The sequence below is a fragment of the Gambusia affinis genome, linkage group LG03 (assembly GCF_019740435.1).
Source record: "Gambusia affinis linkage group LG03, SWU_Gaff_1.0, whole genome shotgun sequence".
NCBI classification, from domain to species: Eukaryota; Metazoa; Chordata; class Actinopteri; order Cyprinodontiformes; family Poeciliidae; genus Gambusia; species Gambusia affinis.
In genome coordinates this window covers 23,661,671-23,679,508 of record NC_057870.1, presented here as the reverse complement: position 1 = coordinate 23,679,508, position 17,838 = coordinate 23,661,671, and the positions used below count along the sequence as shown (strand labels likewise).

The 17,838-nt window shown below is 35.1% G+C and overlaps 1 protein-coding gene across 1 annotated transcript; it reads left to right on the top strand.

Annotated features, from left to right (window-relative positions):
- Window positions 1-1,491: 1,491 nt before the first annotated feature.
- tars1 (threonyl-tRNA synthetase 1) lies at window positions 1,492-17,124 on the top strand. The gene is made up of 17 exons (XM_044111430.1): window positions 1,492-1,800; window positions 2,608-2,731; window positions 3,578-3,702; window positions 4,442-4,559; window positions 4,634-4,698; window positions 4,904-4,982; window positions 5,163-5,309; window positions 5,924-6,022; window positions 8,835-9,001; window positions 9,566-9,728; window positions 11,058-11,195; window positions 13,712-13,789; window positions 13,879-13,979; window positions 14,151-14,255; window positions 14,468-14,540; window positions 16,252-16,366; window positions 16,509-17,124. Exons 1-17 carry the CDS (start codon window positions 1,703-1,705, stop codon window positions 16,655-16,657), a joined length of 1,944 nt encoding a protein of 647 aa, XP_043967365.1. The 5' UTR covers window positions 1,492-1,702; the 3' UTR covers window positions 16,658-17,124.
- The last annotated feature ends 714 nt before the right edge of the window (window positions 17,125-17,838 follow it).

The window sequence follows — 17,838 nt, the reverse complement described above, 5'->3', positions numbered from 1 at the left end:
CATAAGACAATGTTGATTAACAAATATTTATTTATTTGAAATACTCATTGTTTTGAGGTGACACTTAACATCATTGATTCACTGATTTGTTGAACCTGCTGAGGTTCAACCAATGACCACTAATCAATGTTACTCTTCTCAAGAAGCAAAATTAACTTCTTGTTAAAAGCTATATTTTATGAGCACTGTTATTAAAATGAGAAACTGATTTCCATTATGTATAAGATAAGTTCTTTGTTGTAATCCTGTTTTCTGAGAGAGATTTGTTTGGGGAATGATATTGGTTAGTGGATTACAGGTTGCAAGATGTGAGTAGGTTTTCTAGGCTGGGAAATGTTTGTTTTTGAAAATCTGTGGTAGTGTGTTGTATATTCACCTGGATGATGCAACTTCCTTAAGCTATATGTCCAGCACTGTGTCGAAACACAGCTGATGTCTCTGATTTTATAAAAAAAAAAATTCCTGAATAGTACTCTAACTTAGGTGATTGGCATTTTCACAGAGGAATTACAAACTAGGATCTGGTCATTCAGGTTAGAGAATTTTAATACTGGGTGTGAACAGTCATGCTTAAAGTTGTCATCTTGTATTGGAATATGCCTGGATGTTTAACTCCAGATCTGAACAGGATCTTGGCCTGGGTTTGCTTAAGATGATCTATTTGCAAAACAATCATTGCATACAAAACATATTGGACTAGACTGTGAAACAGGCTCCCAACATGGACAAGCTTCAATAGAAATGACTACCTGATAGAAAAGTGATTCATTTTAAGAAATCTAAAGTACAGCATTTATTTTAATTTCTTGAAGTTTAAGTCTTAAATTATTATTGATAGTACAAAATTCCTCCTGAGCCCTTATCTGATTATCTTTTAGCTCCATCAATAATTGTTTTGCTTTGGTTCTGGCTGTGCTAAAGAATATGGTACCCATAACCATCCCACACAAGCACACATTTATTTATTTAGTTTAATTTATCTTAAACCTATACATTCACAATTATTCTACAAAAATTTTCAGTTCAGATAAATGCAGTTAAAATAACTTAGAATTAATTGTGCTTGCTTCAGCTTTGAACACCATATGCAACATGTTTAAAACCAGTTTTGAAAATTAGTAGCTAATTACTTTAATGAATGGGTCTCAACTTTTGTTCAGATTCCATATATTATTTCACAAATTTGAAATAATAACTCACAAATGTACAACCTTATGTTCCTCATGTACAAACTTATGTGTGTCTACTAGACAAAACTACCTTCTGTGGCAAAGATCATACACTATATATATATATATATATATATATATATATATATATATATATATATATATATATATATATATATGACAAGTCAAAGATTTACTACACTTAGCTTTTAAGCATTGACTATTTCTGTGATGTTTTTTATTTTTTTCCCCTTTTTTTGTTGGTAGAATCCCTTAAAGCCTCATGTATTATCTTGTGGTGCTTCACCCAAACGGTCACCAGTTTCTGTCTTGTAGGGAAGCAGGTCGGCTGTTCTGTTTAACCCAGTGCATATATTAAACACTGCTAGCCTATTAACTGTTGCCAGTCCTTGTATTTACAGCCTGTGTTTCCCCCACAGTTGTCACCACTGCCCCAGTACATCGACGAGCGTCTCACTTTGTATGCAAAGCTGAAAGCCGAGCACGACTCTCTGATTGCAGAGAGAGCTGCGATGGATAGCAAGCCTATCAAGGTGACCCTGCCTGATGGGAAAGTGGTGGAGGCGGAGTCCTGGAAGACCACACCGTACCAAGTGGCATGTGGAATCAGGTCAGCATAATGATAGCTCTGCTGTAATTATAGTGGTATTGCAGTTAATTGGAATGAAGGATATAAAAAAGGGGGCTACCAAAATTTGATTGCCAAAAGCTGAACTGTGATGTGTTGTTATTTAACATGTTATTATTGTTGCTTTCCTTTAAATAGTCCACATCACTTGTATTATTAAAAGCAGAAGTTGCCACCAGCCAGTCTTGTGGTTGTTTTAATAAGTTCATTAAATCATCTGGCCACAAGAAAGTTTAAAAAATAATTTTGATAAAAAATGTTGTGCGTTTGGTATTCTTTGGTTATCTTAATCAATAATTCAATATAGAGTATATTTCTGGATATCAAAAAATCTCCACAGACCAAACATTGTGTCTTTGATGTATTTATATAAGGTACACTTTAAAATTCTGCATTTTTATAGGAAATTAAGAAGCACACAATGGACTCTTAAGGGAAAACTTGTTTTCTCTAGCTGCTTGTTTATATACCCCAAAATATAGCTTTATAAAACAAAAGCTCACCAACTTGACAATATCCATTTATAATGTTTATGTTGCATAAATTGTTTCTAAGTTTAATTTTGTGTATTAAAAAAATCCATGGTTTAATTTGTTTAATTGCTGGCAGTAGATATTTCTAAGTAGAAAATGTAATTAGTAACACCCTGTGACCAAGGGAGCTGGAGCTTTCATTTTTTACCTGGCATTATCAGCAGAGTTTAAAAGGGATTTCTATAGGAACCATTCCCCAGTTGACATGTTCCTGTTCTTTACTTTGATGTGGAATATTTTATGTTTTACGGTGCAGCCAAGGCCTTGCTGACAACACAGTGATTGCCAAAGTAAACAACAGTGTGTGGGACCTTGACAGACCTTTAGAGGGTGACTGCAGCCTTCAGTTGCTCAAGTTTGATGATGAAGAAGCTCAAGCCGTAAGTTTAAACCATCCATGGTCTTGTTTTTGGAAAACTGGTAGAAACTGATGCATATCAAATTTCTGCATGTGGTTATCAGTACAAGAACCCCGTCAGTTTTCTTGATTCTGTCTGAACCAGATTTATTTATTTGGGAGTAATTTGGACATATTTACAGTCTTATTTGTTAGTATCTTCCAAACTCTTCTGTTTGTACATATAGTAAGACGTCTCTAGCAATTACTTTGCTAGATGTATCTAAGGATAAAATCATATTTGCAACAATAAGTAAATATTTTAATATTTACTAATGATTAAATTTCAGTTTTAACAGTATCCATTAATGTCAAACAAAACTGTGTTTGATCAGTGATTCCCTCTAAAATTGCATAATGGTGCATGAAATGCAGATCATTGTTGAAAAATATTTGTATTTTCATTGTTGGCAAGAAGTTGTGCTCTTTCAGAGTTTTAATAATTCAAAATGTCTTTACTGCAATCTTAATAAGCACCAGAATAACATTGTTCAAACATGAAATTTGGCAATCCAGTCAGATTAACGACAGACAGACAGACAGACAGACAGACAGAAAGGGTTTTTTTTCGATTACAAACTCTTGAATTTCAGAAACGGTAGATTTTCAGACTTGAAAAGAATACATCTTTTACAGATGTTTTTTCCTACAATAAACATCTTGCTGTTTTGTAAAACATATTTTATAATGTTGAGAAATGAAATTTGAAAAATACACATCCTTTATCACATCATTCTGATTTTCCTTCATATGTTCATCAATAACATAAGAAATCTATATGTTTTGCATTTAGTATTTAACTGGCTGTCATTTTATGATAACATTTTAGGTTTACTGGCATTCCAGTGCCCACATCCTTGGAGAAGCCATGGAGCGTGTGTACGGAGGCTGCCTCTGCTACGGACCTCCGATTGAGAACGGCTTCTACTACGACATGTTTCTGGATAACAATGAGTGAGTTGCTCAGGTTTTGGGTTCAATTTTGTCAAGAAGTTTTGGTCTTAGTGAGTGTTTTGGGTGTAACGTGTGTCTAGCAGGTTCTACGAGATTGGTGACTAACATACCTCAGAATACAAGTAGTTTGTTGAGTGGTTCAGGTAGTTGAGCCGGAATTTTCTTGGGTGTGTTTCAATTTAGCTTTAATGTGTTAACAGTTGACTGGTGAATAATCTTTTCATTGACTTTATTTTATTTATTTGTTGTTTTTTTTTTTGCTACAACTGCTTTTCTTCCTGCTTCAATGATGTTTTCCAAATAATTCTGCAACCCGCATAATGAAGTCAGTTTATGCTAATGGCCCTACTGGAGACAGTTGGTCTAAGGATATTTTGACATTGCTGAAGGGCTAAAGCCAAGGACTTGTAGTGTTTGTTTTGCTTTGTCTAAGTTATGACTTTGTTGGCGGACACAAGGTCCTTCTTATAGAGTCTGGGGCTTTTAGCTTACAAACTGGTTATATTTTCCAACTTTATTCCTTTTTAAACAAAACAATTAATCATTATCTAATTATTATTTACACATTTAAAGCCTGTACAGTCTAGAAATGTGTGCTATAAACTTAAAAATGGTATAAAAATTAGAAAAGTTGTGCATTGAAATGCTCATAAAATTAACTAGATTTTACTGGATAACATGGTAGATTACTTTTAATTAGGAAAACTAAGTAGAATATAATGCTATTGTTTTTTAACAGGGGTGTATCGAGTAATGACTTTCCCTGTCTGGAGAGCCTTTGCAAGAAAATCATCAAGGAGAAGCAGCCGTTTGAAAGGCTGGAGATAAAGAAAGAAACCCTCCTGGAAATGTTTAAGGTAAGGCAGTGGATACACATGTAAATACAAAGAAAACTCTAAATAATTATTAACCATATAATTTTCTTTTAAAGTACAACAAGTTTAAGTGTCGCATTCTGAATGAGAAAGTCACCACTCCCACCACCACCGTTTACAGGTGAGTCCAAAGCTGGATGATGTAAATATTCTTTCTTTTTCAGATTTTCAGGTTTTTTGCAAATTTGTTTTGCAAAGGCATGAATTTTATTAGCCACATTTTAATTGTTGTAAACATTTTTTTGCACCAGAACTTGTTAACATAACAATAAAAGAAAAAAAAATGTTCATGTGTATTTTATTTCACAAATATCTTGTGGTGTCAGATGTGGTCCACTGATTGATTTGTGCCGGGGTCCTCATGTGAGACACACTGGAAAGATCAAAGCCCTTAAAATCCACAAGGTTAGTCTATTTTTTTTTTTTTCTTTTACAGAAGAGTAAAAACCAATGTGTGCCACTATTTGTTGCTACCAACTATATTTAGTTTGTTCCAACTGCTGGAACAGAACTACTCATGGGATTTGGTGGACTCTGGAGAATGGTGAAGTTTTATATCCTCTCCCTGTTTTTTTGTTGTGCTAGAATTCTTCTACCTACTGGGAGGGAAAAGCAGACATGGAAACCCTCCAGAGGATCTACGGTATCTCCTTTCCTGACCCCAAAATGCTGAAAGAATGGGAGAAGTTTCAGGAGGAAGCCAAGAACAGAGATCACCGCAAACTGGGCCGGGTAGGAGCTGAAATACAAAAGCAGTTTCTGCTATAAAGAGAGTAAAATCATTGTGTATTCTGAAGGGTTGAATATGTTAAAAACAGGTATTTATGGGTCTACTGCTATTCAGTCTACTTGAATAACGTTTTTTAACAAAAGAATTGATTTGACTGGGCAAACCTTCTTTAAAAATGACTGTGAAATTTTTATTTCAGGTTTTGTTATTATAATCTGATTTTCCTGGTTGTTTTTGGGAATATTTAAAAAAAATAGTATTGATTATGCTGTTGCTGGTAGTGCAACTGATTTCATATTTTTAATTTATGTATCAGACTATGAATTGCTAAATTTATGATGTAACTTTCCAAATGAGACAATGTTGATGCTAGTAGAAATTAAGGAGTTATATTTAGATCTGTTAAGCAATTATTGCTACAGGGCGTGTGTTCTTATGTCTGTCTGCTCCATGTAATCATGCTTATGGAAAAGCAAGTCAAACAGGAACACAAATACAGACCAGGATTGGCATATAATGAGGTGTTGCATTATGTGAAAGAAAAACTAGTTTGACCTTGATATTACCCACTTAAATTTCCCATCACTTTAACAAACCTTTTCTTTTTTTGATTCAGGAGCAGGAACTGTTCTTCTTCCATGAACTGAGTCCAGGGAGCTGCTTCTTCCTGCCTAAAGGGGCCTTCATCTACAACACGCTGATTGAGTTCATCAGAGTAAGTTCGAGCCGACAGACCCACAGTGGATAATTGCTTTGATCTCGCTCCAAGCTTTGAGATAAAAAGTCTAGGGTTTGAGGCAGAAAGTTTAGTTTCGCAGGAAAACCTGAATAGAATAAAAATAATCAGAGTAAGCTCCACTTGTTCTTTACAAAAGTAGAAAACTCGAAAATACAATAGGGTTCAATATTTAACACACATATTCTTTTCTCTATTTTGTACCTTATTTATATTGCATACACGTGCTTTGATAATAAACAGGCAGTTTACAAGGCTTTTTATTTTAGAATAACATAAAAAATATGTAACTTAAGCAATTCTATTTTGTCATAGATGGTAAATTAATAAATTTAGGTTGCTCTAAATAATTGATACATTAGGGTATGTTAAGTGTTTTTTTCATTTTAATATATTTAGCACTTTTAACTGTGCTGCTGTTCACATAAATATGCATCTTCACAAATTAGATTATTAAACTTGGTTCAGATATATATATATATTATGCTGCTTAATTAAACACAAAATGCCATATTTCAGGTTCACAGTGAACCAACATGAACCGACGACGTCCTAAATTGTCTCAGCCTGTAGAAACTTAACACTGATTTTCATCCTCTTCACTTTTCTTCCAGACTCTGGGACCTGTAATTCAAAATTCACTTTAATTTTGAAAAGAGACTTTTAACGACTAAACAACCTTTCAGTCCTTTTTTTCTTAGCTCAAGAAGAACTCTCCTAATATTGTATTTGTGCAGAGTTACTTAACACAGCAGTGTAGTGCAGCCTTGATATGGTGTGTTTACTGTTGGAGCTCTGTGTCCAACTGGAGTCCATACCTTGTAAATGTAATAGGCTTTGCTTCTCAATCAAGGCTGTGGTTATCTCAGTCACTTGTGCACCTTTTTTCTACCACACATTTTTTCCCACTCAACATTCTGTGAATGTGCATCAAAACTTTTTCAGCAATTACATTTTGATCAACCACTGTCTGCTGGGAAACTGTCAAACTGATTATGTAGAGTGTAACTTTTCTGTTATGAAAATATATATGCCATTACTCTTAGTGTTAAAATACACAAGTTGAAATCAGAAATAAACACAACAGTGCATTGTTTGAGCATAACATGTTTCAGGTAATACATATATTATAGCAGAAGTTATGCTGTTCAAAAACATAAATAAATGAAATGACCAAAAATAGCTTCACATAAATTTGTACGGGTAATACACAAAAAGTTATATGCAAGTATATTTTTTAATTTCATAACTTTTCTTGAACAATCAGTTTAATTATTTCTACCTGTCTGGAAATTGATTAGACTTCTAATTAGTCTAATGTTGGATTCTTCAGAATTTTCATAAACACTCTTTTGGTAGTGAAAAAATTTAAATGTCTGTTTTAAAACTCGGGACCATCTACTGGAACAGCTCCAGAAGACTTAATTCTTCAATATAAAGTCAGACATTTCCCCACCATCCTTATCATCAACATGCAGTTTTACTTGAACTGTTTTACATTACCTTCTGTTCAGATAACAAGCAGAGTTGTACAATTCGCAAATGAAACTTTTTGCTTTTTCCTATTGTGCATTTCAAACTTCTTGTTTCAGTCCAAATATAATTCCTGCTTTTCACTTTGTTAGACAACCCCAAATCAAACTAAAGTTTGTAAGTCAAATACCATTGCCAGAAGTGAACTAACCTTTTGTAAAATGAATCAAAACATGTAAATCAGATTCATTTGATGGCATTGGAGAAAAGTTATTTCTCTATATTGTAAAGGGTGAGAAATTGCTTTTCAAATCTTGATTCTCAGAGTGTGGACTCACTAAGAAAAAAACACTTAAAGCAATTTCAATTTAATGTAAAAAAATGGATTTCTGACAGAGGCGATTTCGAGAAACGAAATTGGGTTTCATAATGAAGCCCCGTCTGCACAAGCTTAAACTCCACCTCTGTCAAATATAGTAATCAGTCAGTCAAATACTTTAATGGTGAAAAAAAATTCCATCAGTTGCCCAAGATTTTATTGTGAAAGTTCTTTATGGCTAGATTTTGAAGTGTAACACCCAACTAGACAAAGCAAGCCAAATGTTAATACATTTTTATATGTATTAACATATAAAAATGAGATGCAGTAATTAGTATAAATCCTCCCATGTGAATTTGGCAGATCAGATTTCAAGGAGTTAAGCAGTTTTAAAGCAACAAAAAAGCAATTGCTCATTTAATTTAATGTTTCTAATTACCTTTCTAAACAAAATTGAAGGTAAAGTTCCTTCCACAATTATTTGCAACTCTGCTAAAACTGAAAGTAGTGTTATGATTAATTCAAGATGTCACTCTTAGCTAGTGTTTTTCTAGTAAGTTGCTAGAAAAACTGTTTGTAAGCATTTAGTCAAAGTTTGACTAGGCAGCTTTTGCCTAGTTTTAGTTCATTTATTGTAACCATTTCTTAATTTATATGAAATGTCCTCCTGGCTCTCCCATCTTGAAAATGAAAGGCTAACCGCTGTGTTACCTCATAATTATACACCAGGGAAACAGAATGTCAATGATTACTGATTATAGGTTTTGAGGTCCGTATCAAAAGAAAAGTCCAAATATAGCAAAAAAAAAAAAAAAGTCTGTAGCATTTATTTTTTAGGAGTCACAAACATTGTGGAAGATGATTTTTTTTTTTAATAAGAATGATTTTTGTGCAGGACTTTATTTATAGTGCAGATTTTTTCTGCACTATCTGCGCCTTTGAATGTCCTTCAAAGGCGTCATGTATCTTATAAGGAATACTTTGGCGTGTCCTTCGCAGAGTGAATATAGGAAGAGGGGTTTCCAGGAAGTAGTGACTCCCAACATCTACAACAGCAAACTGTGGATGACCTCGGGCCACTGGCAGCACTACAGTGAGAACATGTTCTCTTTTGAAGCAGAGAAGGAGACCTTTGCACTCAAGCCAATGAACTGCCCTGGGCACTGGTGAGACCTAGGCATTTTCTTACAATAAATTGTATATTTTAGTCTGGCAGCGAGGAGAAAAATGAACATTAATGGTAAATGAAAACTCCCTGTAAATGAGACAAATGATCTTGTTTTCCTTCTGCGTGAAATAAAGTACCTTCATCATGCAAAATAGCTGTGATACAATGTTTAGCCCTGCATCTTATTGTGACAAACTGTCGCTCCAGCAGATTTTCAACCAGCACGACTGAAATTGGAATGGCTTTGAGGCCTTGTAGTGTTTTCAGATGGAAAATGTCCCATTTCTGTTTCTTGCTGAATACTGAGTTGCAGGATAAACAGAAGAAACAATTTGGATCTCTGTTTTAATATCTTTCATATGTTTATATACTGCTCCGGTCTCTTATCGCTTCTCCGTAAATCACATCATCATCCAAAATAACTTTTATATTGTTTTATCAGTTGCATCAAATCTTGCATTTACTCTCAATGTTGTTTTGAATCTGTGTTTTTGTCGTAACTTTAGATTGAAGTCGCATTGTGTTTTCACACTTTTTTTTCCTCCTCTCTGTTTGGACCCAGCCTGATGTTTGATCACCGTCCTCGCTCCTGGAGAGAGCTTCCTCTCCGCATGGCCGACTTTGGCGTCCTGCACAGAAACGAGTTGTCTGGAGCCCTGACTGGCCTCACGCGAGTTCGCCGCTTCCAGCAGGACGACGCGCATATCTTCTGCTCAATAGACCAGGTGAGAACTCTCTTACAAAAACACTCATTTCCGGAGGAAGAAAAACTGTCTGTGGCTAATAATTTGCTCAGAGTGACGTTACCTGAGGCACGGTCTGCTGAGGTTAAAGAGTACAAGTTGGAAAATAAATGATGCTGTTCTGAAATAATTAAAAATTTCTGCAGCTCATGTCGGGTCGGGCTGTGTTAATAATGAATGTGCAGCGTTTGGACAAGAAATATGAATTTATTCCTGGTTCTGCTGCTTTATATTTAACCTTGTTTTAATTGTCAGAAGTAAAACTGCAATGCCAGTGTGTTGCAGTTGTGTTCAGTGTTGTATAAGATCTGCATTTCAGATCTTATCTGCTTCTTGTGGATAAAGATGTAGTTTTTAATTTGGTAAAACGACAACATGACTCAGTTTTCCAGGGGAACACAATAAAAATGCTGGATGTAAAAGCACAGAGTGTTTATTTGCAGAATCTCAAACTTTTACTACAACACTTTCTGGCACAGCAAACGTGTTATTAATGATGAATTGTTTGTTATATTCGCATATAAAATCTCCAAATTCTTCTGCTCCATGGTTAACAGTTTGGAAGCAAGGTTATTGCCCCGAATCACTTCCAGTATCAATTAAAGAGACCAAAGGTTCAAAAATTGAAGCAATTTTATTCATTAGCAGATTTATATATGAAGATGCGGCAATACACAGCCAGTTTGCTCGTGATTGTGAATTGTGAAAGAGGGCTGGAAAAGACACAAAGATCGTAAAGCCTTTAGGCCAAGGCGGCTTGATTTTAGGAAAATATGTGATAATATAACAAGCCATTAAAAAGTGTACATGTGTTTCTGCTTTGGGTTCATTGCAAACAGACCCTAGATAATGAGTGGAAAAAAAATAAAATCAAATTTTTCCAGCTAGGACACCAAATTTTATTGAAAACAGAAATTTTAGCCAACTTCTTTTTGCTTTGATACTGAGAAAAATGTAACTGTTTTATCTTAATGGCTTAACCGGTACACCTGATGTGTACTTATTAAAATGCACTGGACTATGTATCCTAGATATATTACAGACAAAGACAAGATGAATCTATGCTTCCTACATAATTAGATAAAATTTATGTAGTTCTTGTTATACAGTAACATTTTCATGTTTGCAATAAATTGGGGTAAAAACACAAAAACAGAGATAAAAGCTTAGTAACCATAAAAGACATGCAAGTACAAAAGAACAAAGCTAAGAATATAAACATTCAACTGTTAACGCTTATATACCGGTAAACATGATATAATTTCACATTTATGTTTTCAAATATTAATGTTCTATTATTGTGCACCCCAGATTGAGGAGGAGATTAAAGGCTGCCTGGACTTCCTGCGTACAGTTTATGAAGTGTTTGGTTTCACTTTCAAACTCAACCTTTCTACAAGACCAGAAAAGTTTCTGGGAGAGCCAGAGATCTGGAACCAGGCAGAAAAGGTAAGTTCTGTTCCTCTCAGTATGTCAGAAAATGTGAACACCCAGAAGATGCTGTTAGAAAGTATTGGCTTGACAGAAGCAGAAGATTTATATTTTCTCAGAGCAGCCTTCAGTTCGGTGGAAGAAAATGCTTTTTCCTCTTCAGAGATAATATTCACACTTTGCTGCTTTCACTTCCTTTTCTGTCTCAGCGAGTTGATTTACAGGAAAAGCAGCAATGTTTCAGTGATTATTTTTTCAACTTAAAGCCTCAATTGGCTCAATTTGTATGTAAAGCAAACAACGAGATTAGTTAAATTGAGCAATAATGACTGTTTAGCCTTTAGATTACCACAATACAGACCCTTTCTTGGACTGCTTGGAAGTCTGGGAGAATTTTGTAGAGTTTGTGTTAAATGGCAGCTGATAAAACAAAAGACTTTGTTTTCAGGTGAACCTGGGATTGAACGAAGGACATCAGATTGTTGGTTTTGTAAGGATTTACTGGCAGGCTTTAGATGGATGAAAAGGTGTTTGTTGGCAGGTACTCTGCTGGAATTGAGTTTTATTTATTTATTGTTTTCACTTGACATACTAATTAGCACTGATGCATGCACATTTTCCCCTCTTGATTTCCATTACATTACTTATTTATATATCTATTTTTATTAGGGCTGCAACTAAATTGATTATTTTAGTAATCAGTTAGTGGCACATTCTGCAAATTTTTCATGTTTTTTGTGCAATGTTAAAAGATGCAAATAAACAAAATAAATTCATTTTTAATTAAAACATATTTTGCCTGAAATGTAATAACAGCATTCCTTTAGAGTTTGCTTGGCCTTTTGTTGCAAAAGACTAATCTGCAACTAAATAAATACTTCTAACATCAACATGTGAAAAGCTGAGCTCTTTCTGCTTGACGTCACATCAGTGCAGTTCTGATCTGCTGACTCTGTTTTGGTTTAACCTATTAACTGGATAGCCAAAGGTGGTTCATAAGAATATTTTCACATCCTGTTCTGGATTTTCTTGTTACAGAATTTGATACAGAGGAAGCCATATATAAACCTGAGGAATTCTGGGTAGAACATATTTACTGAGAAAAGTTCTTATTTTCAATCTTAAATGCAAAATTTCTGCAATAGATGTTTTTTCCTACAGCATTTGCTTAATTACTGTCCTGACTGTGTTCTGTCTTTTGAGTCACTGTACTTCAGTAAATGATTCATTGATTACTAAATTAATTGATGATCATTTAAGCAATTTTTATTAAGTTCCCCATCCTCAAAATTATTGTATTTTTGTACTTTTACTGTTGTTAATTTACTATGCTGCATTTTGTTTTTATCTGCAACTAATTAAAGCTTTTATTAAGGTTATTATCCATCTTAGCAATAGATAGTATTTTTTTTGTTCAGTTTTCTCTGTTTTCCTGGTATGAAAAGCTTGACTAGTGTTTGATTGCAAGAAGTACTTTAATTATCCAATAATCATGTTTTATTGCAACCTTTTATATCAACATATATCAAAAAAGTAATTTTTTTTGTTAAAATCTTTAAACTCCTGCATGTATTACTTGCAGCATAACTAGCTTTGATTCTTGCTAGTTCTGATGAATAACAGAATAAATGCTCCAGTTGTAGCCCAGGTTCTTGTGAAGGCTGTAAGAGCACTTACTGTAGTTGTGCACCTTGTAAATCTTTGCATGCTTGAATTGGCTTTAGTTTACAATCCTCTTAAGGCTGTGGTTATCCTCGCTACTTGCGCACCTTTTTCTACCGCATGTTTATCTTCCATTCAACTTTTCATTAATATGCTTTCATACAGCACTGTGTAAATGGACTCTTTTGAGCTTTTGTAGCTTGTTCTCATAGTTTACAGCATCAGTAGCGGTCTGATGGACAACTGTCCAGTCAGCAGTCTTTCCTAATATAGCTTTGGCCGTAGCATAGTCTTTCTGCATTAAAAATGTTTTTTATTGGTCTGACAACACTATGACTAAAATCAATAGAAATAGTTAAATTAGTATGACATAAATAGTAATTTTTTTGTTTTGATTTTTATGTTCTTATTTGTGATGCACCTGTAAGACACAACAGGTAGAGGTTAAAGGTCATGTTACTTATGTTATGATTTTCTTCCTGTTTTGCTGTTTGCTTTAATTTAATTTGTCTGAGATTTATGGTGTTTCAAGCTACTATATATATTTGTTTTCTTTTTAATCTATTATGCATTTTTCTATAGGAAAAACTTCCGGACTTGCAGTAATACATGCAGTGAAACAGATGGAAAATGACATAAACTAAAAAGACAGATAAAATGGGCAGAAGGAGAGGCAGGAAGCTCTGTGCTTTCTCCTCCTCATTTTATTGCTCAGAAGCAACCATAACATAACATGGAGACATTAGCAGTTCTCAGCTCAGTGATTTGTCCCAGATGAACTTTCTTGCTGTGCTTAGCAACACTGTTTACCTGGATATTGCTCAACCATGAATGTTGTTGTAAAGCAATATTCATCATTTTTGTTTTTGCAGCAACTGGAAAACAGCTTAAATGAGTTTGGGGAGAAATGGGTCCTCAACCCGGGTGACGGAGCTTTTTACGGACCCAAGGTGAGCGGCGCACTGAAGCATTGATTTAGTTCAGCTGTAAATCAGCCAGAGGGAGGGCCGCTGATCACATTTGTTTTTTATGTCTGCAGATTGACATTCAGATCAAGGATGCCATCGGTCGATACCACCAGTGTGCCACTATACAGCTTGATTTCCAGCTCCCCATACGCTTTAATCTCTCCTTTGTTGGGTAACAGCTCTGCTGCTTTTCATTAATCTTAAATATTGTTCAAGATTTTTATTTATTTTTCTTTACTTGTTAGATAAAGTCTTAACTTCTCTCACTGCCTACATGTGATTTATATCTTACGTGTCTTTATTTCATTTGCATTTTTTCAGTATTGTATGAATTGTTTTGCAGTAATGATGGTGATGACCACAAGAGACCAGTGATCATCCACAGAGCCATTCTGGGATCAGTGGAGAGAATGATCGCCATTCTGACTGAGAACTACGGAGGCAAATGGTTCGTGAACAATCGTATTTCATTTAATCTAAAAGAAGGACAAACCCTAATAGACGGAGACATGTTTGTTTTTATTTCAGTTGGTTTGAGTTATGACAATTCATGAATAATAAAAAAAAACAGAAATCCTGAACCTTTTTACAGTCCGTGTTCGTCCTGCTTCTGCCCCACAAGTCCAATAAATGCAGAAATGTTCTGTTCATCTTCTTCAGGCCACTGTGGCTTTCTCCTGGTCAAGTGATGGTCGTACCTGTGGGACCAACCTGTGAAGATTATGCTGAGAAAGTAAGCACTCACCTCTGCTATGTTAATACAGTCACACATTTCAAGGGCAGCGAGTTACCCTGAGGTTGTCAAGTATTTAAATTTACCTCCAAGCTGAAGCTATTTGTCTTTTGTCTTATCCCTGATGTGCATCTTGTTTTTGGCTGGGATTCTGTGCTGTACCAGAATCACAGAACTGTCTGGGAGTCTCACTGTTCGCTTCAGCACTGATTACAGTCACAGCAGCTTTTTTTCTTCTAACTTTAAAGTAATGCATTTTATTAGGCTGTATAAAAACGCTTTTCATTTTTGTTCATTGGAACATTTTAAGGAGGATTGATGGATTCAAAAACAATGGATAGAAAAAATAATAATGGAAGGAAAGAAGGGAGGTAGGGTAGATTGATTGAAAGGGGGTAAGAATTAAAAAATCTATGACGGAAAGTCAAGTAAAAAAGGGAGGAAGAAGGCGGGGGAGGGACTGTTTGGAAAATGAAAGGACTTAACAGGTTTTGGAATTAGGACTTATTAAAAATAAGTATTGGTTTGAAAAAGGAAGGAAAAAGGAATGGCTGGCTTAGGCCAAAAAGGAGGGGAGGCTTAATTGTAAGAAGAAAGATGTGATTGGAGGGTTGATTGAGAGAGGGTTTACTAAAAGAAAGCTGGATGGATGAACGATTGATTAAGAATTGATTAGAAACACTGGTTGATGGAAAGAAGGGAGAGATTGATTGATTGGAAAAGGGGAGAAACGGAAGGTTGATTGGAGGGAGTATTTACTAAACGAAATGTTGATGGATGGAAGATTTATTTAAGGCAAAGGTTGATTTGAAGAAGGAAGGAAAGATTGGAAGGAACAATTGATTTTAGGGAGGAAAGGTTGAGTGGTAGCAGGATTTATTAAATGAATGGTTGAAGAAAGAAGAATGGAAGAAACCATCTCGGATTAATGGAAGTAAAGGTCTAATTTCATTGGTTCTTCATGTCATGCTGATTTAAGCAGTTTTGTGGGGTTGGAACAAAAATATTTGGGTCTTTGACAAATTCTTAGTCCATCTATGATACTAAATAATTCAGAGAAACATGTCGTGAAATAAACTCCTATAATGCTTGCAAGTGATTTATTCAGGAGATTTCAGCTTCAAAAATGTGCTTCATAGGGGTATATTTGAGCTATTATTCTCTTGGAAATGGAGTACCTTGCTTTTAGCGTAGAAATACTTCCTGCTGAGTGACAGCATTTCAGCTAGGCGTTTTTCCTCACAGAAAAATAAGTGGGATATTTTGCACAGTTTGCCATAAACGTACTTTACATATGAATTCTGCAGCAACAGTCAACAAAATAGATTTGTGCACACAGTTTTGGATACATGTCAGCCAGTTGGAATGAAAGCCATACGAATTTTGAGCTTTTCATCTCAGCTGTATTTCAGACCTTTGCATTAGAACTTTAGTATAAATGGAATATTTTATTTCAGGTAGAAGCAACATGACACGCATGCTTTACAGCTAGGGCGTCTTTTTACTTTTCACCACTTTTCTGCGCAAAATGGTTCCTATTTTATTTTGCATGCATAGAAGAAATAAATCTATGTTTTTAGTTGTCTCAAGTCAATATTTTGGGGGGAATTTTGTAACCACAACCATCAAATTGTAATTTTTGACATCATGTTGAAGTAGTGAACATGTGATGCTTAAAACAAGCTTTGTGTTTCTTTGATTTACTCTGCAGGTCAAGCAGAAATTCCACAACAGCGGCTTCATGGCAGATGTGGATCTGGATCCCAGTTGCACTCTAAACAAAAAAATCAGAAATGCGCAGTTGGCACAGTACAACTTCATCCTGGGTCAGTGGCTACATGCATTTATTCCTCTTTTATCGGTTCCTGTTCTTATCTTTCCCGTTGTCCGCCCAGATATTGATTTTCTTTTTTGTTGTTGTTGTTGTTTTTATTTTCTCATATTTACATTCTGCCTTGTCGGACAAAGTGGTGGGAGAGAAGGAGAAGACTAGCAACACTGTGAATGTGCGCACCCGAGACAACAAAGTCCACGGCGAGTGCAGTGTGGAGGAGTGCATCAAACGCCTCACGGAGCTGAAGGCCTCCAGGAGTAAAAACGCAGAGGAGGAGTTCTGAGCTCAAACCACTTATCTCCACAAGACCTCAATTAAATTCAGATGCTGTGTTTAAGATCAACTTTTTAAGAGGGGGATGGGAAATAAATCCCTGCAAATGTCTTTATTTTTGTCAGAAACCAGGTTCTTCTGTACCCGGTGCAAAGATATACATTTTTCTGTTGTCTTCCATTTCCTGTCTCTGGTTATCACTGTACTGCTCAACCAAACTTTATGAAACGTAACAGTCTTTCTTTTTGTTTTGAATGTAATATGATGAGGTCTTTGAACAGCTCAGCAGAACAAGTCTGTAAATGAATAAACTGTTTCCTTAAACATTCTTCTTATGTTTCCATATTACAAACTCATCGGAGCAAAGGGGAAATGCGTTTTTTTTAAATATTCTTCCTCTGTCTTTTTGTTGATCATCATTTCTTCAGGGAGTTGTCCATGAAATCCAATTTTGATAATTAAACAGTTTATTCTTGATGATTCTGTGCTGCTTTTTGAGTCATGATATAAGCAGGGTCTGAGTTAAAGAGTGACCTTTAAAACTTGGGTTTACTTAATATTTTACACAAAGCTGGTAAATGTGCTTTTGTCAGACGAAAACCCAGAATCTGAAACTTAAAATCGACCTCTTAACCATTGCAGTAACACCTGACCTTGAATTGGTGGATAAGCCGAGGCTTACTCAGCCTCATGTTGACATGTTTTATTTCTTTTGGTTATGGTTTCAGAGTTGAGAGGTTGTTTTTTTGTAAAGCTAACAAAAGAAACTAACACAATGCAGACTAACAATACAGAAAAAAAAAAAAAAAGCTGTATTTTAAGCAGAAGCGTTCTGGTAGGACACACCTTCTCATTGAGTGTCCTAAATATTTTGGTGAAAATTTGCTGTAGGATCTTGACTGATTCATTTTCCACAAGAGATGGTTGTTGTAGCACAGTGTACACAATTACATGCGCATAAAAATGCAGATTAGCTCACTCAGATGGGATTTAATTTATTACACCTAACTCATCAATCCAACCACTGGCTGCTACTGTAGATGTGAGGTTGTTCACAGCTGGAAATTAAAACTACACATCAGCATACAGTAGTCACTGTATACTATACTAAAATCAACTCATTTGGTAACTTTTTATAAGTTACACAAATATTAGTTGTGTTGCAGTCTATTGTTAGTTCATAAATTTTGA